Source organism: Mus musculus, chromosome 1 (assembly GCF_000001635.26).
Source record: "Mus musculus strain C57BL/6J chromosome 1, GRCm38.p6 C57BL/6J".
NCBI lineage: Eukaryota > Metazoa > Chordata > Mammalia > Rodentia > Muridae > Mus > Mus musculus.
This window is the reverse complement of record NC_000067.6, coordinates 93,601,063-93,623,546: the sequence shown is the minus strand read 5'-3', so window position 1 is coordinate 93,623,546 and position 22,484 is coordinate 93,601,063. Positions and strand designations below refer to the sequence as shown.

General features: G+C 46.5%; 2 protein-coding genes across 5 annotated transcripts in view; one reads left to right on the top strand and one right to left on the bottom strand.

The window, feature by feature from the left end:
• Positions 1 to 2,796, top strand: part of Stk25 (serine/threonine kinase 25 (yeast)) — a 33,466-nt gene extending 30,670 nt beyond the window's left edge. For 3 of the 4 annotated variants that reach the window (XR_387188.1, XR_001785363.1, XM_006529768.2), the window contains 2 exons: positions 15 to 151; positions 1,021 to 1,654. Coding sequence is in view for 2 of the 4 variants with exons in the window: in XM_006529768.2 (XP_006529831.1) it covers positions 15 to 151; positions 1,021 to 1,060 (177 nt within the window). In the remaining 2 variants the exon portion in view is untranslated. Of the gene's footprint in view, positions 1 to 14; positions 152 to 1,020 lie in introns of all 4 variants that reach the window. The other variant, NM_021537.3, reaches the window with a different exon arrangement.
• Positions 1,571 to 22,484, bottom strand: part of Farp2 (FERM, RhoGEF and pleckstrin domain protein 2) — a 109,873-nt gene continuing 88,959 nt past the window's right edge. Inside the window, exons 15-27 of the mRNA NM_145519.2 lie at positions 20,080 to 20,169; positions 19,204 to 19,337; positions 18,124 to 18,205; positions 15,877 to 16,114; positions 13,441 to 13,571; positions 11,087 to 11,155; positions 10,340 to 10,429; positions 5,913 to 5,995; positions 4,926 to 5,044; positions 4,497 to 4,654; positions 3,286 to 3,393; positions 2,903 to 3,054; positions 1,571 to 2,323 (exon numbers count right to left, since the gene is read on the bottom strand). Coding sequence (NP_663494.2) covers positions 2,176 to 2,323; positions 2,903 to 3,054; positions 3,286 to 3,393; positions 4,497 to 4,654; positions 4,926 to 5,044; positions 5,913 to 5,995; positions 10,340 to 10,429; positions 11,087 to 11,155; positions 13,441 to 13,571; positions 15,877 to 16,114; positions 18,124 to 18,205; positions 19,204 to 19,337; positions 20,080 to 20,169 — 1,602 coding nt within the window. The 3' untranslated portion in view covers positions 1,571 to 2,175. The remainder of the gene's footprint in view (positions 2,324 to 2,902; positions 3,055 to 3,285; positions 3,394 to 4,496; positions 4,655 to 4,925; positions 5,045 to 5,912; positions 5,996 to 10,339; positions 10,430 to 11,086; positions 11,156 to 13,440; positions 13,572 to 15,876; positions 16,115 to 18,123; positions 18,206 to 19,203; positions 19,338 to 20,079; positions 20,170 to 22,484) is intronic.

Sequence of the window (22,484 nt, the reverse complement as noted above, 5' to 3'; positions counted from 1 at the left end):
TGCTCTCTTTGCAGCTCAAAGAGAAGCACAAGCAGAGCGGTGGGAGCGTGGGTGCCCTGGAGGAGCTAGAGAATGCCTTCAGCCTGGCTGAGGAATCCTGTCCTGGCATCTCAGACAAGCTGATGGTGCACCTGGTGGAGCGTGTGCAGAGGTGAGCACAGTGCGCCAACCCAGGAAGATATCTGCATGGGGGTACTGACCACAGAATGAAGCCTGGGACTCATTCTTGGGAGCAGCTGGTTCAGTCCTCCTTTGTCAGGGTTAGCATGCTCTCTCATTTTTGTCTTTGGAGTTAGAGAGGCAAGTGAGCCTTTTGTGGCTTTGAATTATGCATGAAGGTTGGACCCTCATTTTCGGGCAGTGTCTGGACAGAGTTCCCGTGGCAAAATGGCTCAGTGACACAGAGCATTGTGTGCAGCTGACTTCTGACCTTTCTACTTGGTGGCTTCCTAGAGGTTCTGTGTCCCCCAAACAGCATGGATGCTTGTAAGCCCAGGGTGTGCCTGCTACTGATGGGGAGCCCTGAGCTGACACATGCCTGTGAAGGGACAGGCAAGGCAAACACTGAGTCTTTCGTGGAAGCCCCTCAGGCTCAGGGTTCCTGAGCTGTTACAGGCAGATGTACCAGTTCCTCCTCCCTTACCCTCTGGATCCTGCCCTTGCACGCTGAGAGAGGCCCACCAAAGTTTGGTCTAGTTGACACTGATTTTGAAACACTAAGGACATCTTCCATCCTGTGATATGCTGTTGGTAAAAATGCTGTGAACTGCCGGGCAGTGGTGGCGCACGCCTTTAATCCCAGCACTTGGGAGGCAGAGGCAGGCAGATTTCTGAGTTCGAGGCCAGCCTGGTCTACACAGTGAGTTCCAGGACAGCCAGGGCTACACAGAGAAACCCTGTCTCAAAGAAACAAAAACAAAACAACAAAAAAAGATTGCTGTGGACTGTACATCTAAGAGGCTTGCGAGGTGTTGCTGACGTGCATGTCCAGGGACGGTAATGGTACCTTTCACTTGACAGGTTCTCACACAGCAGGAACCACCTGACATCTACCCGCTGAACAACCAACTGAATGCACTACTCTTCACAGAGAGGGAGAAGAATGCTGTTTGTTTTGAGCTGTAAAAGGACTGACTTGGAAGCCCTCTTGTGTTGTGTTACAACTGTAAAGACTGACCAGCCTGTAGGCTTCACAAGCCAGGTTACCTTCTTTCTGCCCTACACAGCAGCCCCTTGACACCTGTGTTCACTCCTTGGTTGTCTGAAGCTATGCTAGGCACCTGGGAGCCCTTGCAGAACTGGGCAGCAACTTGGGAGGCTGGTATGACCTTCTATATAGACTCCTCAGTCCCTGCAGCAGGTAGACCAAGGAGCATAGTAACTATTGGGCAGCTTTGGCTCTTCGTCTACACCAGGGACATTGTCTTGAGGGCTCATAGGGGCCCAAGATGGTCATCATTTGCCTTGTGGTGTCAGTTCAGGTACTGTGTGTTTTCATGAGTACTCGAATCGTCCAGAATATTTTGGGTTTTTTTTTTTTTTTTTTTAGGAAAATTGAACTTCCTGAGTATTCTGACATTAAGTGTTAGTTTTAATAGAGCATTGAAAACCCTACCATTTCAATAAAGACCTGGATTGGAAATGTTCTGATGTACAGAGCCTGGCCAGACAGGATTTCTATAGCTTCTGAGCTATTGTCATATAACCTAACACTTTCTGGTGGCCTTCTGAAGAACAAAGTAGGGCAAAGGGGATGCTGGTGGGTGGGGGAGATGTTCTTTTATTTTAAGTCACATGGGCATGTGCGATGGGAACCAGAGCAGCTTTTGCTGATCTGGAGACTAACCCCTAGAGTAATATGAGCTCATCACATAAGCCTGAGTATATAGTGCTAGCCTGAGGCTACAGGTAGAAGAAGAAGCAATCCAACCTGTATTTAGGGCTAGTCCTCAGCAGGGCTATGTTCATGAAACTAAGGACCTTCACTTCCTTTTCACGGATCTCAGACATGTGCCCCAGCCATCATGAGTCTTCATTGTTTCTGGAGGTTGGGGGCAGCAGAACCCCTCCTAGAGTTTTTATGAGGCCCATTCCAGGGTCAGTGCCACCTATCTGGTAGGAGGATGCCAGTTATTAAGTGCCTGGGATGATGCTTACAGTCCCTGCAAGCCTCTGTCAGAGGTTCTTGTCCAAGCAGGGTGAAGGGCATGCCTCCTTTTCTCTGATCTCTGCCTCCAGCCCTGGAGAGTGATGTGAGCAGTCCTGAGTGAAACTTGGGGGTCTCCCTGGTGAGCTGCTGGCCCTTTTGATGACGTCCATCCACCTGTGAAAAGGGTCAAACCAGTCGGCATAAATTCACATACCTTATCAAGAGTGCCTAAAAAATACAGCTAGTTCTTGCTGTGCAAGCATGAGGAACTGAGTTTCATCCTTAGCCCCTGAGTACAAAGCTAGCCATGATGTTCACTCCTAATCCAGCACTGAGGAGGTGGAGCTGGAGATGGATTTGCTGCTCAGCCAGCCAGCCTAATCAGCAAGACACCTGTCTCCTAAAACAAGGCAGATTGTTCCAGTGCAAGGCTTCAGCAGCTAACACTTGCCATGCAAGCCTGGCAACCTGAATTCAATCCCCAGAACCCACATAAAGGTACGTGGCAAAACTAACCCCACATAGTAGTCCTCTGACCTGCACACTCAAGTGGCACACGTGTCCTTCCCACAACTTAAAAAAAAAAGGCTCCAGAAGTCCTTTGGTCATTGTATGTATGCACACATGTAAACATGAACATATCACTGAAAACAGACTCCTGTAAACATTACTTGACCCTTGGTTTTTAGAAACTGGGAAATTTGCCTTAGGCTCAATGAATGGCAGCAAACAAAAGAAGCATGGCAGAATCACCTTTCAAATGTGTACTTGCTCTCAGCCCGGAAGAAGTAGACGTGAGATTTGAATTGGAGCTTGAAGACATAGTCTTTGTGGATGCTGTCAGCCTCCCTGGGGAGGCTCACGCTGTAACCCAATAGTGGGAGGCTGGCCAGGGGGTAGTCATCCTGCAAGTCAACACAGGAACAGGGTCACTGGGGGCCAGGAGTCCTACACAGCACTTCACTTTGTACCACTGACTCTCCCAAGAAAGTGGTAGTTTGTACAGAGGGACCCCATACTAATCCCATTTTCATAGAGAAGGTGCTATAATGGGCTGATCTTCAAAATGTGAAGAAGAAAGAGATAAGCAGATGGGCGCCTTGTACTTTTTGTGCCTAGACTCCAGTGCAACATACCTGATGTGTTTTATAGAAGAACAAGCAGAAGTTGGTAAAGACCACCCAGAGCTTCTGCCAGCCATTACTGTTCTTGAACTTTCTCAGCAGATATCCTGAAAGCTGGTTCTGTCAGAAAAGAGAAAAAGCATGTTGCCTTCAGTATAGTCTTGAGATTTGCTCAGCAGCTGCCACTAGCCCCCTAACCCTGCCATCTAGCCAGAATACCCACATACGGGTCTGCTGTGCTCAACATCCTTTTTCTTTTTGCTTCCCCAAGATAGGCTTTTTCTGTGTAGCCCTGGCTGTCCTGAAACTCTGTAGATCAGACTAGTGCCAAACTCAGATCTGCCTGCCTTTGCCTCCCAGGTGCTAGGATTATAGGTGTGCACCACCATACCTGGCTGATGATAGCATTTTAAAGATATGGTTGTGCTTAAGATCTGACAACAGGATGTTCGTCTGGACTTATGTCCCAAACACTTAAGTAGGATACTTTCTTTTTCTAATATGTAATAAAATTAGTTTTCTGACAAAAGACAGCACTTACAAACCTACAAGAGAGCAAGATGGGGGTGGTTATAACACATTGAACCAACCCTGGAAGGCTCTTTGAAGTTATGGGGGGAAGGTATTTAAGTGCAACACTAGACAAGATATTCCCAGCTTCCTGTCTGCAGGTCCCGTATCTAATATGTGCTGCCTAGCTTCCCAAGAGTCCCCTATCTACTTTGATCTCAAGTAAGTGTCTCAGGCCTCACTAGGGATTCGCTATGTTCTGGCCCCTACATACAGTCTTGAGCCTGGCCCACTATAGTGGGGATGGGGCAGAGGAGAATTTGGAGTTGGGTGAGGGGAGCAAGTCCAGGAATGAGAGTGTGGAGATGCTAGGCGCAATAACTTGAGGTTTATGAAGCCAGGTGTGTACAAGCACTAGTCATTCTATAAGTGGAGTAATCGTGAGCCCAGAATGGGAAGTTTGAGCAGACCAGGGAGAGCAGTGTCCTGGGGGCTGTTGGGCAAATCCCATCGTAGATGAACTGCTGCCTCTGTTTTGACTGTCCTTATGAGATAACAGATAACATTTGGTTGAAGTCCAGAGAGCTTAAGTAGATGAGGGAGGAGGAGGAAGCTGTCTGACTGGGCTCCTCCCCAGTAGCCAGCACACGAGGGGTGGGGGTGGGGAGTGGAGGTGAGTGGGTGGCCCACATGTATGCTCATGACAGCCATACCTCAACAGCTGCACTGTGGTCTGCTCTGGACACACTTGTATTACGGTACCAGCACACATGCATTGTTGTATTGGCCCGGTGCTGGCTGTTCCCCTCCAGGGAGCCCCGGTTTCCTCGACCATCTTCTGATTCTTCCAGAGAGACTTCATCAGAAGATCCTGAGGAAAGTTAGCAGCTGGTACCACTCACCCATGAGGCTCCTCCAGGATCTGGGAAATAGGCTCTTGGTACCCAATCAACAGCCAGACAAAATCATGGTGCTAGGACAGCCCAAGAACTCTTCTACCTAGGCATGGCCACTAGTTTTTCTTGTGTGGGGAAGGAAACTCATGGGACCTGGTAGGCTGGCCAAGGTCAGGAAAACAATTTTTAGGAAAGCTTTCAGAGCTACAGAGGGCATCTCTTGGGGTGTCTTGAGTCAAAACTCACTAGGGGTACGAGTATACACCGGGCCTCCCAGCAGCACTGGGGGTGAGTCACCGATAGTCTTGGCTGCTTGGATTGCTGCATTCAGGTCCTGCATCCACTTTTCCTTTTCTAGCCGAGTGCTGTAAAGGAGAAAGTTAAGTTAGCTGCCTCCTTGGGGAAGCTCTTCCTACCCACCCTGGAGTCCTGTCCTTTGAATCAGGGGACAGGTCTGGTTTGGGCATCTGCTCCACTCCCTGGGTCTTGAGGATAATCAGAAACATGCCTTCTCCAGCCTGTTACTAGGGTGAGCTGGGGAAGCAGGGCAGGCACCAGTGCTGGAATTAGTTTATTACCAGAAGTCTCACAGGATTGGATCTGGTTCATGACTAAGGTGGCATTTCCTGGTGGAGGAAAACCAGATCAGATTTCACTGAGCAGGGATTATACTGGAAGAATTCACTGGTCTGGAAAGGAGAAAACCTCCATTTGCTCTTGGGCTGTGACCCCCAAGTTGGCTTTCACCATGATCCTAATACTACTTGCCTGAGGGCTGGAGTGCTGGTGCTATTAAGAGACCAGGTGAGGGGGCTGGAGAGATGGCTCAGTGGTTAAGAGCACTGACTGCTCTTCCAGAGGTCCTGAGTTCAAATCCCAGCAACCACATGGTGGCTCACAACCATCTGTAAAGGGATCTGGTGTTTCTGAAGACAGCTACAGCGTACTCATATAAATAAACAAACAAACAAATAAGACCAGTTGACATGAACTAACTGTACAGGCATCTTCTCAGAAGCACCCTGGTTGATTTCTTGAAAACACAAATGTCAACAATCCTTCCCTGTCTACAAGGGGAAAGATACTCCTTCCTGACTACAAAGGGGAAAATAGTCCTTTGCCTGCATAACCTGGAAACAGCTGAGTCCCATGAGGGAGGTAGAGTCCAGAGGTTGGTACTGAAGTCCTCATCCCTGCAGCAGGCCCTGCTGTGAATCAGGAAGAGGCCCTTACCTGGCTGCTACCACAATTGTTTTCTGAGCTGCATAGATGGTGAAGCAATGAGGAACAGACCATTCATTCTCACTTTCTTCTACCTGTAGGTGAGAGAAGAGGTGACATCCTATGGGCTAGGAGAATGTTAGTTTAGCCTAAATCAGGCATACAAAAAATGACTACCAATAATACTAGGTGCAGCTGGCTTGGAAGGTTTGTACAGTCTAAGTCTGAATAACTACAAGGGAAGTACAGGAGGCACACTTGTGTCCCTACATTATGGCAACTGCTGCCAAGTGACTGAGGTCTGGTCTAGAGACACAGAAATACTCACCGGTGGGTCCAACACTATTAGCTGAAAATCAAGCAAAGAAAATGTTGAGGATTTCAGTACTAGGAGCTGGAAAACTCATCACCCTGGGACCAACATCTTTATCAGATGCAAAGGAAAGCCACTGCATACTGATCTCAGTCAAATTACACTGATCTGATAGAACAATTCCAAGATAAAATATTACCAATTCAAATCTAAGACCAGATACAGGAAGTGTCCTGGTACAAAGCAAGGTAGATTTAAAGATGCAACTACAAAGCTTAGTAACAGAATCCTATCTGAAGTCAGCAAAAGTGGTCATTTCTTTACGACTGGGAACACCATTGCTGAAAGCCAACATTTTTAATTTTCATCTCTGTGACATAAGGAAACTGCTTTAACATGATCAAGTTCCTCTCAAGCTAAGAGCTACTCGTCTCTGAATAGTTTAGATAAGGAAGCACACTATTCAGCCCAATGACTGCCAGTTACAAATGACCCCAAAGAATGGACAGTTCCCCATACAGAACACACAGGACAAAAATCACTGAGTTATTCTCTCAACAAAAAAGTTCTGACATCATACTAGTCATGTGTTAGAATGTAGTCTGTTAAGTCTTTCCCCAAGTTAATACTTAAGTTTCATGTGATTCCAGTTGAAATGTCAATGGTGCTTTGGAGTGGAATTTGTTTAAATGACTCCAAAGTTTACTTGGAGTACTTAAATGCATTTTTAAAACTGTATCATTGCCGGGCAGTGGTGGTGCACGCCTTTAATCCCAGCACTTGGGAGGCAGAGGCAGGCAGATTTCTGAGTTCGAGGCCAGCCTGGTCTACAGAGTGAGTTCCAGGACAGCCAGGGCTGTACAGAAAGACCCTGTCTCGAAAAACAAAAACAAAAAACAAAACAAAACAAAACAAAAAACTGTATCATTATGTATATGATGTGTGTACACATGCACACAGTTCACTTTTACATGGACTCCATGAAACTGGGCTTGATTTGTCAAGTTTGCATATCAAATACTGTATCTACAGAGCTATCTTGTTGGCCCTGCAAAGATAATTTTAAAAGGGGGGATGAGGATGGGGTAGGGTGTAGTCCTCCACATAGTAACTATCTCCAGTATAGATGGCACTGGTAGAGTAGAAGATACTGCTGTAAGCAAAGTATATGATGAAGGTTGTCACACAACATGAAGGATTCAACAAATAATGGGGAAATGACTATATGGAAAGAAAAAGTTACATTCTTAACTAATTACATCTAACAAATGCTAGACATACTGAGAAATGAAAAACAGGTATGAAGACATGGCTCAGCAATTAAGAGTGCTTGCTGTTTCTTCAGAAGACTGAAGTTTGGTTCCTAGTATCCACTTGGGCAGCTCACAATCATCTGTAACTCCAACTTCAGGATATCCAATACCTCCTCCTGGCATCCAAGGACACCAGTACATATATGCACATACCCATACATAGAAACACAAATAAAAATAAAAACATTTTAAAAAGTGCCGCTAGAACTGTGTGTGGTGGCACATGCCTTTAATACCAGCAGAGGCAGATACTGGCTGTGAGTCTGAGGCCAGCCTGGTCTACACAGCCCCAAGACAACTGGGGCTGCATAGGAGGACCATGTCCAAACACCAAAAAATAAAAGCCAATACAATCTCATATCTAGCCTAACAGGGCTAAATAAAGCCCTTAAAGAAATGGTGAGAAGGGCTGACCACAGCAATCTGTTTAAATCATTCCTTCATAAATGGTTGTCATATGTCAAAGGCCATCCCAAAATAAGGTACCTGTACAGGATGGAGTTTTAAGTTCCACAAAATTATGGAGAAACTAAAAAAGGTAATTAGTACTTAACAAAAAGTGTTTGTGACCTGGGTCAGAACAGATGGCTCAGTTAAGATTGTCAAGTCCCATGTAAAAAGCTGGCTGTATGATGAACATCTATAATCCCAGTACTAGGAAGACAGAGACACTTAGATCCCTGGAGCCCCTGGGCTAGCCATTAGCTAAATTGATGAGTTCTAGGTTCAATAAGAGACTCTGTCCCCCCCAAAAATAGGGTGGAAACTCCAAAGATACCCGATTTTGACCCCTGGGCTTCAACATTCATGTGTATCCCATACACATGCACATTTAGAACTCATTGTGAGCAGCCGACTGATGCTCTTGCTGGACAGTGACAAGCAAAGAGACTCAAAGCAACATGTGCTTTGCACAGCAAAAAAAGATGTTTGAGAGACAGAAGCCTAATAATGTGGTATACACTCTTTTTTGTTGTTGTTTTAAGATTATTTTATGTGTGAGTACACCATTGCTCTCTTCAGACACACCAGAAGAAGGCATTAGACCTCATTGAAGGTGGTTGTGAACCACCACATGGTTGCTGGGAATTGAACCTCAGGACCTCTGGAAGAGCAGTCAGTGCTCTTAACTACTGAGCCATCTCTCCAGTGGAATACACTCTTAAAAGACCATACTTAGCCTAATGGAATATTAGATTGGGCATACAAGCTTCATGTTTGTCACCAGTCTCCATTACTGCACCAGAGAAGTCAGAGAATGTAATAGAGTGCTCAAGATGAATTACTGAGGAAAAAAAAACTACTACTCACAAAGCCGCTTGTGGGACATTAACTGGCAAAGAAGTTACCATAGCTAAATCTGGAGTGGAGTCAAGGTGATATTTATGTTGTATTTTCAGGGCTTTCCTATAGGAATGTATATTTTAAAAGTAAACCATTAAACAATGGGGCTGTCTTCCAGAGGTGGCCCCTTGCTAAGTTCATCAACGTAGAGTCACGTATTAACAAATGCCTGCTTCGGGCTGAGCAGAGGCCTGCTGAGTCAGTAAGAGGGACCTAGCTTGCTGCTGCAGCAGTAGACACCACCACAGCGGGCGGTGGGAGGGGAGAGGAGAGGACCACAGCACTGAGATGTCAGGGACCATGGAGAAATGCTCACTGCCCTTGCCTTCCATGTCTCCGGGACAAGTTTCAGGCCAGGTCCCAAGCTCTACATGAAAGAAGACAGCCTCTAGATCTTCCTGACTCTCTGATTTTAATTGGGTTTTAATTTTGTTTCCGAAATTTGTTTTGAGATTTCTTTTTAATGTGTATGGACTTGTGCCTACATGTATATCTGCATCACATGCATGCCGTGCCTATAAAGACAATAAGAGGTGTTGGATCTCCTGGAATTAGGGTTACAGGTGGTTGTTAGCTGCCATGTGTATGCTGGGAATCAAGTACTGAGCCTTCTCCAGCCCTTCTTTTGTTTTTTAAAGATTTATTTTTATCCATGTGTGTGTGTGTATCTGTGTGAGAGTACCCATAGATGGCATTAAGTTCCTTGGTTATAGGCAGTTGTGAGCTGCCTGACATGGGTGCTGGGAACTGAACTTGTGTCATCTGGAAGAGCAGTGAGCACTCCTAAAAACCACTGAGCCATTTCTACAGCCCTTAACCAGGGTTTTCATTAACACCCAAAGACAAAGTTGATAAACTGGATTATGTTAAGGTCCAGTGGTTATCCCATTTCAGACATGTTTATAGATACATATGCAGGCTCCTAGCAACTTTGAATCACACATAGTCCAGTGAACACAGGCCTTGTGTCTGTCCATGGGACAGGTGTTTTTGGATGAGATTCTTAAACTACATGGTACATGAAACAGCTGACTACCAAAACTGATTCCAAGTTGTGGGGAAAGTAGGCATACTGTCAGGAGCTAAAGGAGACCATGGCTAGAGTCTAGACAGACATGAGGAGACATGAGGGAACGCCTTCCGTCCCATGTAGGTGGGAATTACCACCCATCAGGTTCTACCGGGGTTCAGACCTCAGCTTGACTGGAGACCAGCCTGTCTGTGCATAGCCCATTGCCCCACACAGGCTGACCCAGAAAGCTGCCCATTGGCTGAATATGGTGCATTCTGGTGTTCAGGAAGAACAATAGCCTTGAGGAATTGAGGCAAAGATCCAACAGATTTCCTTAATATGTGGCCTGCTCACCATTGGAAAAATCCCACAGACTTGCAACTGTATGTGAGAGGTGGGATGGAAATCCAGCCCAGTACCTAAAAGACAAACCTCAGGCGAGCCCGATGACACTCACCAGCATGCCACGGAGTGGAAGGAAGCCACGGATCCGGAAATGACTGGCTCCTGTGACACTTTTGCTTGTATACAGCAACATATCTGAGAACTGGAGGAGGGGAAGCCTTTTAGATAAGTGAACTTTACAAACAAGGGACAAAGTTTCAATGTAAGTATAGTTTGACTCTGATGACTATAGACGGCCATTATGTTTTTACCATATCTATGCAAGTTACTGGAGATTGCTGGAAAAAAAAGATCACTCCTTGATCCTTTTTGACCAGATGTATGTAGCAGCCACATGAGCCAGCAGAATTGGGGGGCAGCCACTAGCCCCTCTAGTCTGGCCTAGCTAGTAGGAACAGCCAGGTCTGGCTGGTGCAGTCAGCTTCTCACCTGCATGAATCAGGTCTGGGGCACTTGGAAAGAAAGCCTGGGAAGATGAGGACATATGGTCAGGTCCTCTGTTCCCATGTTCTTAGGCTAGCATTGAGACCCCTGGCTGTCACTGGGCCACCAGCACATCTCTATAGGCCATCCTGATGATGGCTCTGCTTGTTCTCCCAGAATGTGGGATAGGACCAAACAGGCCAGGGTAGGCTGCTTCCTGTCCCTCCTGATTCCCCATGTGACTGTGAGCTGTCATCTGGGATGAAGTTTCTTAGGGCTGGGGTGGTAGTCAGGGGGACAACTCTCCTGACAAAACTACATCCACTGATTCCTCCCCAGACTGGAGATGCAGTTTGGGGTACAGTGGGAAACATACCAGAAAAAACATCCTCTGTTGCAGGCCCTTCTTGGTGAGCTTGTGCAGGCAGCCCTCACGGATAAACTCCTGAAAGACAATTAGGGTCCGGTGAACGACAGTGCAACAGTCATGTGCTAGCTGGGCCATAGGTCATGGTGGCCAACAGCACACTCTAGCTTGCTTGCTCGCTCGCTCATATATACATGTGATAGTGGACGTGTGGAGGCCAGAAGATATCCCTTTGGTCTAGTTTTCTCCTGCAACTTTGTGGGATCTGAGGATTAAACAGACCTACACAAAGCACTTCTCCCTGCTGAGCCATTTTGCCAGCCCCTTCTGGCTTCTAAAGCCCCGCTGAATGACAGCCCTCTGGGGGAGTCACCCTACCTTCAATAGTGCCTCTAGTTACCAGAGGCCTATTCTGGGACCATCTTAGTCCTCAGTTGTCTATCTGGCCCAAGACAAGGATACCAAGAGGGCCAGTCTATCAGAGAGACATTTGGGAGACTGAGTCAGAAAGTGTCCATCTGAGTTCTGCCGTGGGAAAAGCTGGGCAGAAGCAGGTATGAGAAAGGGAAAGTCTCCATAAACACTATTGGGTGGTGAGAGTTGACTACCTTGCACTGGGGTATTGAATAAAGAACAAGAACCTAATGCCACACAGGCTTAGAATGTCAAGGAGCCACATATGGTGGTATGTGCCTTTAACACCTGCACTCAGGAGGCAGAGGCTTGTGGATCTCTATAAGTTCATGGCCAGCCTGGGCTACATAGTGAGTTCCAGGCCAATAAGAAAAAAATGATGGAAGCCCCCATGGGTGCAGCCCGGCATATACCAAATAAGGCACAGAAAGACTTTACGTGCTCACTGACATAAGATGAAGAAACAGCCCCTAGGAGAATAGTTCCCTAGTCGGCAGAAAGGTCTACCACCCTATATGGGAACTTCTGTAGTACTTAGTACTTAGTAGGGCCAGTTACTAAGCTTTCTTACTCCAGTCCTTATGTCAACAGTACTGAGTCATCTGGTGACAGTGTACAGCCAAGAGACACACCAGCCCTTGGAACAGAACTGCAAGTCCAGAAAGAAGCCCACATATCTATAAGGCTTTTTATTTTTTTATAAGGAGGACAAGACCATTCTACAGATGTGCCAGGCCAGCCTGATATCCATGTGAAAAAGCCTGTAATCCCTCACTCAGGAGGTGGAGGCAGGAGGACAGAAAGACAATAAATTCAAGGTCATCCTTAAATATTCAGTGAATTTGAGGCCAGCCTAGGTTACATGAGTCCCTGCCAAAGAAAAATAGAAAAAGAAAAACAAAAACTATTAGAAGAAAAATAAATAGGTGCAAAATCTTAGGTTAGAAAATATCTTCTGGTGTATGACACCTAAGTTACAAACAAGTACAGACAACTTGAATGTCATTAAAATTAAGAGTTTTCATATTATAAATGGCATAATCCATGAGGGTAAAATGACAACTCAGAGAGGGGAGGAAACATTAGAAGCATTGTTTGGTTGCTTTCATTCCAGACTTCTGAGATGGCATCTCACGATGCAGCTAAACTGACCTCAATATCAAGGTCTTCCTGCCTCAGCTCCAAGTGCTGGGATTACAGATGTGAACCACCATCCCTGCTAGTGTGCATGCGTTTCCTTTAGTCTTCCAGTACCTTATGGGGGTGGCTCTCCCAACACTCCATTTACCAGAATGGTCACTGACTACTATTGGGTCTTGGGCTTCTTTTTCTTTCTTTCTTCCTTTCCTTTCCTTTCCTTTCCTTTCCTTTCCTTTCCTTTCCTTTCCTTTCCCTTTCCCTTTCCCTTTCCCTTTCCCTTTCCCTTTCCCTTCCCCTTCCCCTTCCCCTTCCCCTTCCCCTTCCCCTTTCCCCTTCCCCTTCCCCTTCCCCTTCCCCTTCCCCTTCCCCTTTCCCTTCCCCTTCCCCTTTTCTTTCCTGTCCTGTCCTGTCCTGTCCTGTCCTGTCCTGTCCTGTCCTGTCCTCCCTCCCTCCCTCCCTTCCTGATATATGTATTTTATATATGTGAGTACACTCACTGTCTCCAGACACACCAGAAGAGGGCATCAGATCCCATACAGATGGTTGTGAGCCACCATGTGGTTGCTGGAAATTGAACTCAGGACCTCTGGAAGAGCAGTCAGTGCTCTTAACCACTGAGCCATCTCTCCAGCCCCCTTGGGAGTTTCTTTCTAAGGTGATGAAAATGTTCCTAATTAATGATGACTACATAACTTGGTGAGTTCACTAAGAACCACAGATTGTGTACTGTAAGGTGAGTTTTAGGCTACATTCATAAAATTAATTTAAAGAGAACAGACATAAACTCTTCCCCAAGTATGGCCACTTACCCTCCCAGGAGCAATGAGGTTTTCTACACCGACCAGGTCTCGCTGTAGCTCCGTCAATTTCTGTAGGTTTTCCAGCCGGGTAAGGCTTTGCTGGAGCTCGGTGGTCACTTCTGTGATGGCCTTCAGTGCCTCTGTGTAGACAAGTCTCTCGGTTTAGACCCCTGAACAAGACACCCCCACCCCACTTTCTGCCTATTCTATAGTGTGGCTTTGATTTGAGGCACTGCAGAGTCCTGGCAGGGCTTTGGCCCACTGGCATTTCAGTAAGCACAGAATGTTGAGCACAGTCCCCTCCGTACACCCTGGATACTTTAGCTTTGTTGAGCCCAGTGGTCCGCCAGCCAACAGGAGCTGGCGAGAGTAAAGCAGGCTTTCTAGAGAACGCAAAGCACTAGTAGTTCTTTTTCTGTTCTATTTTTGTTGTTGTTTCTTGAGACAGGGCTTCTGTGTGAGCCCTGGCTATTCTGGAACTTGCTTTGTAGACAAGGCTGACCTCAAACTCAGAGATCCTCGTGCCTGAGCCTCCCAAGTGCTGGGATTAAAAGTGTGCCCCACCAGGCCCGGCCTGCACTATTAGTTCTTTAAAGAGATCAGATCATTATGTCTTAAATATTTGAAGAAATTTACTTCTTTCTTGTAAGAGATGCTCACCTATAGTTGAAGCAAATGTAAGAGGTCAATAAGCCAGAAGGAAACTCTCTAAGATAAGCATGGAAGGGTAGCCAGCCTCAAATAGGCTATGCCAGCTACAAACCACTATCTACCTAGTCCTGTCTCTGCGCTGCCCACAGTGCAGTGACCCAACTCCCCGCTGGAACCAATCACAGGGCCTGCTCTCCTTTCTTCAAAGAAGTTTTATTTTCAATTGAGTGTATGTATTTTGTGTGTGTGTGTGTGTGTGTGTGTGTGTGTGTGTGTGTGAACGCATGCATGCTTGTGGTTTATGATCATGGGCAAATCTGAGTGCAGAAACCCTCAGACAAGGGCACTGGATCCTCTGGAGCTGGGGTTAATGGATATTGTGAGCCACCTGAAAATAGATGCTGGGAGCCAAACTTGGGTCCTCTCTAAGGCAAAGTGCTCATAACCACTGAGTCATCTCTCTAGTTCCCTGCTCCCCCTTTTATCAGGACACTCTTCCTGCCTGGCCGCAGTGCCTCTCATTTGTGATCCCCCTTCCACCAGCAGCAGCTTGACCAGGTCTCTAGGCCGGGCTAATGCCCACCTATTCCCAGCCCTATCCTGGCAGGGTTCCAAAAGAGTCCCAAAAGAGCAGTGTTCCTACAGATTGTTTGTAGCTTTCAGAGAGAAAAGCAAATTAAGAGGGGAACACATAGCAGCATTATTATCCTTGATAAACCATAAACATATTCTTTACAAATGGTATGTACACAACGCTGAAAACCTCAGGAAGAACCTGGTGATCCTCTCAGTCTGAAGATGAGCCACGTGCAGCTACAAGCCGCAGACTCTGAGCACTATTTTGACTCGCTCCTGCAGTTGCTAGCCTGGGAGCGGCTGGGCATCCTACAGAGGACCTGGGGTCAGCTTCCAGCACTCACAGCTCACAGCTACCTGTAGCTCCAGGGGACTCCAGGAACCCTGCTGCCTGGACTCCAGTGGTCCTGCTGCCTCAACCTCCTAAGTAGCTAAGATAAAAGCCATGGACCACCATTCCCAGCTAATCATATATTTAATGACAATTTCAATGACTTGTAGACAGAAACCTGTAGTAAATTTATGCTATAACTAAAAGTTCTATTTGTTGATGAACAAGATTTAAACTTTATTCTTTCTGTCACTTTAACAAATAAAAAATGAGGCCGGGCAGTGGTGGCGCACGCCTTTAATCCCATCACTTGGAAGGCAGAGGCAGGTGGATTTCTGAGTTCGAGGCCAGCCTGGTCTACAGAGTTCCAGGACAGCCAGGGCTACACAGAGAAACCCTGTCTTGGAAAATCCAAAAGAAAAACAAAAAAACAAAAACAAATTAAAAAATGATAGTTTATATATGTCAGAACTTCCAATAGGCCACTTGGCTAAAATGTTTGGTAACTTTTAGAGTCAAGGCTTCCAGGACAGAAATACCTATAAGAAACAGTGGGTATTTCATTCTAGGACACTCCCCAACCCCCAGTGCCCTCGTGGCAGCTGTAAGTCCTGACAGCCAGCAGGAGGCCACCTTGGTCACAGTACCCCACCCAATGTAAGTATCAAGGCCTGAGAAAGACTATGCCTGGGGAACAGAAAGACAGGGCCTGAACCAGTACAGCCTGGGGCGTGGTTCCTGCAGCAGCTAAGGAGAGGAAAGACAATGGCCTGTTCTCACTACTGGGGTTGTTAGCCTTTCTGAGGTAGAGCCAGTGTAGTCTATGCTTTCCGCCCCTAATTATTGCTCCTTAGCCCTCAGAGTCTAAAGGCCCGGTGTGCACTCACCATGGCAGTCGGCATAGTCGCGGTGCCCAGGAGAGTAGTGAGCACACAGCCGGCTCAGCAGCAGACGGTAGTGGACTAGCCTCTGGACGGGCTTCAGCAGGAATGTGTTGAGAGGCAGGTAGCAGACCTTTTGGAGCTCAAACTCTTTGTAGACTGCCTCCAGCTTTTTACAGTGTTTTGTGGCCTTTTCCAGTTCTGTTAGGACCTCATCGTGTCTTTGGAAGTAGCTAGTAAATTCCTACCGAGGCGCAAAAGGATAATGTTTAGGGGAAGAGGGTAGCAGGGTGGGTGGAGTGTCAGCGTGACTGCCTTCACATAGTAGCTGGGAATGCTGATAGGGCATACCACAGATGCATAGTGTGGCATGTGCAAGCCAGAGCACCTGTTTCCACAGAACTCCATCCTTGTGTACAGCATATTCCATCTCCATGTCTAGCACCCCTGGACAGCTGGTCTGCACCCTGAGCACTGCTGATGGACCTCTCCCTGACATCTTGTATGACAGGAGACCATGAGCCTTGGAGGCTGGGGGAGCTAGAGCTCACCTTAGGGGACACACTGAGCACTGGGTAAGAACCACCCCGCTTTTGATCTCTGTCCAGGTTCAATGTTCACTCCGTTCTTGGAGAAAGGGAGGAACCAGGTTTTGGGAAACATCTGTAGTGGGATTTGATGCCCCTTTCTGGTGTGTGTGAAGAGATATTAAATAAATAAATAAATAAATAAATAAATAAATAAATAAATAAATAAATAAATAAATCTTTAAGAAATGATATTGGAAAACATACTGCTCTAGGGAAAGGTTTTCTGAAGGGAAACCTGCTGTGAAGAACCGCACTCAGAGAGAAATGCTTCAACAGGACATCTATTCTGAGCTCATTCCTGAGGAGTGATAAAAGATAATCATATTGAAGAAATGCTGTTCTGAAGAGACCTCTTTCTTAGGAAAAGCCTTATATCTCCTTCCTCCCTAAAAAATAATACACAAGGTGTCAGATAGCTCAGGCTGATCTCAAACTCAGTGTGTAGCTCAGGATAGCCTGGAGTATTTTTTTGAGATAGGTTTTTCCTCTACATAGCCCTGGCTCTGCCTGCCTCCCAAGTACTGGGAGGGATTAAGAATATACACCAACAGCTGGGTGGTGGTGGCACATGCCTTAATTCCTGCACTAGGGAGGCAGAGGCAGGCAAATTTCTGTGAGTTTGAGGCCAGCCTGGTCTATACAGTGAGTTCTAGGACAGCCAAGGCCACACAGAGAATCCTGTCGCCCCTCCCTCCCCCCAACACACATACAAAAGAGTACATACCACCAAGCCCTCTCAGAAGAGGGCACCAGATGGAACTGAAGTTACTTATACACTGTGGGTGCTGGGAACCTAACCCAGGTCCTCTGCAAGAACGACAAGTGCTCTAAGCACTGAGAAGTCCCTCTAGTGTGGGGATGTTTTGAAAAGAACACTGCAGTAAGGGGGGACCTTAACTCTGAGAGGACACATGCTTAGGAGTCTGCCCTTCTATGAGAGCGCTACTCTGTGGGGCTCTGCTATAGGTGGGAAGCTGCTCTCGGGAAATGCTACTTACGAAAGCTATTCTGAGGGGAAACCTTATAAGGAGTGCTGTTCTGAAGGGAAAGCTGTCCTAAAAGGCAAGCTCTACTGATCGATCCCTTCCTGAAACCATGTTCTGACAGGCCCTGCTCTGAGGAGAGCTACTCTAAAGGAAATTCTCTCTCGAAGAAAAGAGTTTCTTTTTTTGAGAGGCCTTTATTTTAAGCTCATCTGTCTTAGGTGAAGTCTGGTCCTGGGATCTGATGTTTTGAGGGGAACCTTGTTACACCCTCAGGGAACCTCCTCAGAGAAGGCCTCCGTTATGAGGAGACTCTATTGTAAGTAGTAGTCTGTAAGGAAATCCCTTCCAGGAAAAGCCTGAGGTGGACTGTGGTTACTGGGAGACTGTTTTGAAGAACACTATTTCTAGGAGAACACAGTTGAAGCAACACTGCTAGTAAGTGTAGAACCTTGTCAGGGGACAGTTTTGAGAAGAATTTTACTCTCCAGAGAGTCCTGTGCTGAGTGGAGAGTTCGGGTGCATGCTGAGCCGAGAAGCTCTTTGGAGAGGAACCCTGCTGTGGAGACTGGGAAGATGAACTTGCTCTTGGGATGCTGTTGTGAGGGGGACACTGTTCTGAGAGCATGGATGAGTTTTCACTCAGGCTTTTGTGCGAGGCCTGAGTTAATCCACCTTACCTTTAACTGACGCATGTTCCTGAGGAGGATGTCCCCGATTCGCTGGTGATCACCTTTTAAGTGGGCACTGGAGGGCCCTTCCCTGGATTCAGAGGAACAAGAGCATTTATAAACACCAGGAAAGCTTCTAGAAAATGCCAGGATTTGACAGTAACCGCTTGCTTAGCTTTTTGTTTTTGTTTTGAGACAGGGTTTGACTGCATAGCTGGAGCTGGCCTCAGATATGATTCTCCTGCCTCTGTCTCCCTAGTGCTGGACTATGGGCGCGTCACCTAACGGTCAGCCGAGCCGTGGATGGATTTTGAGGTGGAAAGAATTTAAATTGACAGCAACAGTTATTGCATTTTCATAAATACGATAGGAACCAGGTGAAGACGGATTGGTTGTTTTGTTTTGTTTTGTTTGATTTTTTTTGAGACAGGGTTTCTCTGTGTAGCCCTGGCTGTCCTGGAACTCACTTTGTAGACCAGGCTGGCCTTGAACTCAGAAATCCGCCTGCCTCTGCCTCCCGAGTGCTGGGATTAAAGGCGTGAGTCACCACACCTGGCTCTTGTTTTGCTTTTTTAATTTGCTCTCTTTTCTGAAATGGGGGTAAATATAATTTAATTTATTTTGTCTTTCCCAAGAGGTTTTTTTTTTTTTTTTTGGTTTTTCGAGACAGGGTTTCTCTGTGTAGCCCTGGCTGTCCTGAAACTCACTCTGTAGACCAGGCTGGCCTTGAACTCAGAAATCCGCCTGCCTCTGCCTCCCGAGTGCTGGGATTAAAGGCGTGCGCCACCACGCCCGGCCTCCCAAGAGGGTTTTGAAATGCACTTCAATGAAATAATTGTTCTGAATTAGTTTCTGAAGATGGGAATTTCCTGAGGCTAGTGACGGGGTCAAGGGTAGGCACTACCAAGGCTCAGAGCTCAGAGGTTCAGGGCTCAGAGACTGCTTGTCATAGGCCTCATCCCTAGGTGCCACCCGTGTGTGCAGTAGAGGTCCAGGGTGTGGGAGCCATTGTGTGCTAGTCTCAGAAGGTGGGAGTCCTCTGTGGAGCGAGTCAAGCACACAGTACCATGAGGTACACAGCATTGTTACCAGAGTGCCAGCCTCTGTTCCACCTCGTGAAGGAAGCCTCTGTGGAACTCGTAGACTGGATCAATGTTGGAGAAAAGCAGGGCCATCAGGGCTGCAGGCATGGCCTCCTCCTTGATCAGCACGCTCCGGAACCACTGTGGGAAGAGTTCGCCATGGTGAGAGGCTCAGCTGGGGACTGAAAGGCCGTGCTCCCCTGAGATCTTGTGACCTTGAGACACCAAGCAAAGTTCCTCCAGGATATAAAGATGGCTTATATCCGCATTCCAAGCCGGGCCGTGGTGGCGCACGCACTTTAATCCCAGCACTCGGGAGGCAGAGACAGGCAGATTTCTGAGTTGGAGGTCAGCCTGGTTTACAAAGTGAGTTCCAGGACAGCCAGGGCTACACAGAGAAACCCTGTCTCAAAAACAAAAAATAAACAAAAAATCCACATTCCACATATCCTCTTTGTGGACTGTATAATTGTGAAATTTAAACAAAGCAATCCTAGATCAAAGCTTTCAGGTAGATATATTCTAAGCTTTGTAGCTTCATGAAAAGACATTAGCATTCTTTTTGTTTGTTTGTTTAAGGCAGGGATTCTCTGTATTGCCCTGGCTGTCCTGGAACTTTCTCTGTAGACCAGGCTGGCTTTGAACTCAGTGATCTTTGTGCTTCTGCCTTCTGACTGCTGGGATTAAAGGTATTCACCACCACTGCCTGGCAAGACATGAGCATTCTGACATGATTAGACATCATGCTGTAAGGCAAACATATTCAACAGAATTTCCACATGTAGCTCCCAAGTCTATCAACATATTTCTCACGATGGAATATCTGTGTTTATATCTAAAACATAGAAGAAAAATCAAAGAGATCAGGACTAAGGTTTCATACCACAGTGATAACTTCTAAATCCTTCAGATAGGTTCGTTCTGTAGCGAGAATCTCCTTGGCTATGAAATAGGCCTCATCTTCTGGCATGTGCTGAAAGAGGCAGAGAGAACCATGAGTGTATTTCTGGGGGACATGCTGCCCTTTCACATTCAGCAGAGCCCGGGCTTCCACATGTTCTGCTCAGCTAGCACAATTTTTGGAATTCCTGCCATAAGTCCTAAAAGGGATTTTCAGTAAATGAAAGATTCATTTTATTTGCATATGGTATGCCTGTGTGTACATTTGTGTGCTATATGTGCACAAGTGCCTGCAGAGGCCAGGAGAGGTCGCTGTCTGAGTTTTAAGTGATTTGTGAACCATCTGATGTAGGTGCTGGGAACTGAATCCCGTCCTCCTCATGGGCAGCAGACACACTCAACTGTGGGAGCGTCCCTCCAGCCTGGCAGCCTTCTTCTCTCAAGAGTCCCTCCTCACTGGACCTTATTGTTTGGAAAAATCAGTTCTATTCAAATATTAATATATGTAATCAAAACTGAGACTTATTATTAGTTTTGTGATGGAATTATGTTCCTCTATCACTGCCATTAGTGAAGCTGGTTAAAAGACATAGAACTATGAGTGTAGGTTTAAACATATATGTATGTAATTATGGGCTGGAAAAATGGCTCGGTGGTTAAGAACCCTGAATACTCTTCTAGAGGTCCCAGGTTTGAATTCCAGCACCCATGTGGTGGCACACAATCACCAGTATAGGAGAATCTGACAGCTTCTGTGGGCACAGCATGCACATGGTACACATATATGCCTACAGATAAAACACCCGTAAATGTGAATATAAATAAATAAAAATGTTTATATGTGATTAAAATAATTAAACATAGGCTAGAGATATGGCTCAACATAAAAAAGTAATTAAACTTACCTCATAAAAGTAACAACAACAACAACAAACAAAAATAAAACCATAAAAGCCCTACCAGTATATATTCTGAGTGTGCTTAAGCGGGGGTGTAGGGCTGGCTGCTGTACTCCCTGAATGTGGGAGCAGACCTCAATCCAACTCTAGGCTTGGCTTCCAGAAGCTTCCCTTATGCTTGCTAGCATGGGACCTAAGATGGATCTATCTAAGGAGTTCATGAATGTACATCAGGGGTGTACTGTGCAGGTGCAACACTGAAAGTTCATGAGGGTCTGCAAATCACGGCAGGAGTCATGGAGAATCATGGCAGGAAGGGCTGAAGGACAGGAGGAATGTCATCAGGCCATAAAATCACTTGGAGCAAGAGAGTGGGCCAGCAAACAGGGAATGGCAAGGAACAGAAAGTGATGCGGAATAGTAAGAGGGGATGAGAGACTGTGGTATGCTTGCACACAGGATGCACGCAGACCTGGAGGAACAGGCAGGAGCCTCAGGAGGCTTCTGTACAAGTCTGTTGACATGGTGAGGTATGAAAGTTATGTGCAAACTGACAGAGGCAGCAAGAAGGACTGCAACAGATTCTGGCCCAGGCCAAGGGAAAGATCAACTGTCACCAGCAGAGGTGGGGAGGCCGAGATAGTTCTGGGAGGAAGAAGAGACTGAGTTTGCACACTAGCCTTTGATGCTTTACAGGCCACAGGAGGAGAACTGTCCATGGAGATCCCACTGGAGGCCCATGTTTGGGGACCACATCTTCTCTCTGTGCCTCTGGTTTAGTTCAAGACAGTATGCAATATTCTCTTAGTCTCTAGAATAAAGGACTAATGAGGTGTTGTCTCAAGAGTTTCATTGCTGTGGACAGACAGCATGACCAAGGCAACTCTTATAAGGGACAACACTTAATTGGGGCTGGCTTACAGGTTGAGGTTCAGTCCATTATCAAGGCAGGAACACGGATGATGTGGGGCTGGTGGAGCCAAAAGCTCTATATCTTGATCCAAAGGCAGACAGAAGACTGGCTTTTGCATGGCCATCAGGAAGATCTCATTGCCCACCCTTACAGTGACACAAGGCCACACCTGCTCTAATAAGGCCACACTTACCAATAGTGCTACACCCTGGCCAAAGTATATCAAATCATCACAGGTGTGTTCCTTTTAATGTGGCCTGGAGCTTATGGAATGGTGGCTGTGAATTTATAGTGTCTTCTACCCAGCAGAAAGATGCAGCAAGGTAAGCCATACTGCCAGCATCCTTCAGAGCCAAGTCCCGTTCTCTCCCCAGAATCCATGTACATTCTCCCATTGCTCTTCTCAAATGATGTGACAGCCCTGGTCCCTGGCTCCACCCTCGGCATCTTTGTGTTATTCCTGTAGTATGGCTTTTCCCCAAGAAAACGGCTCACATACTTTTCTAACTTTCTACATTTTATTGTATTCTGTTCCATAAAAGTTTTTAAAAAATTCAAATCCACTGGGTGGTGTTG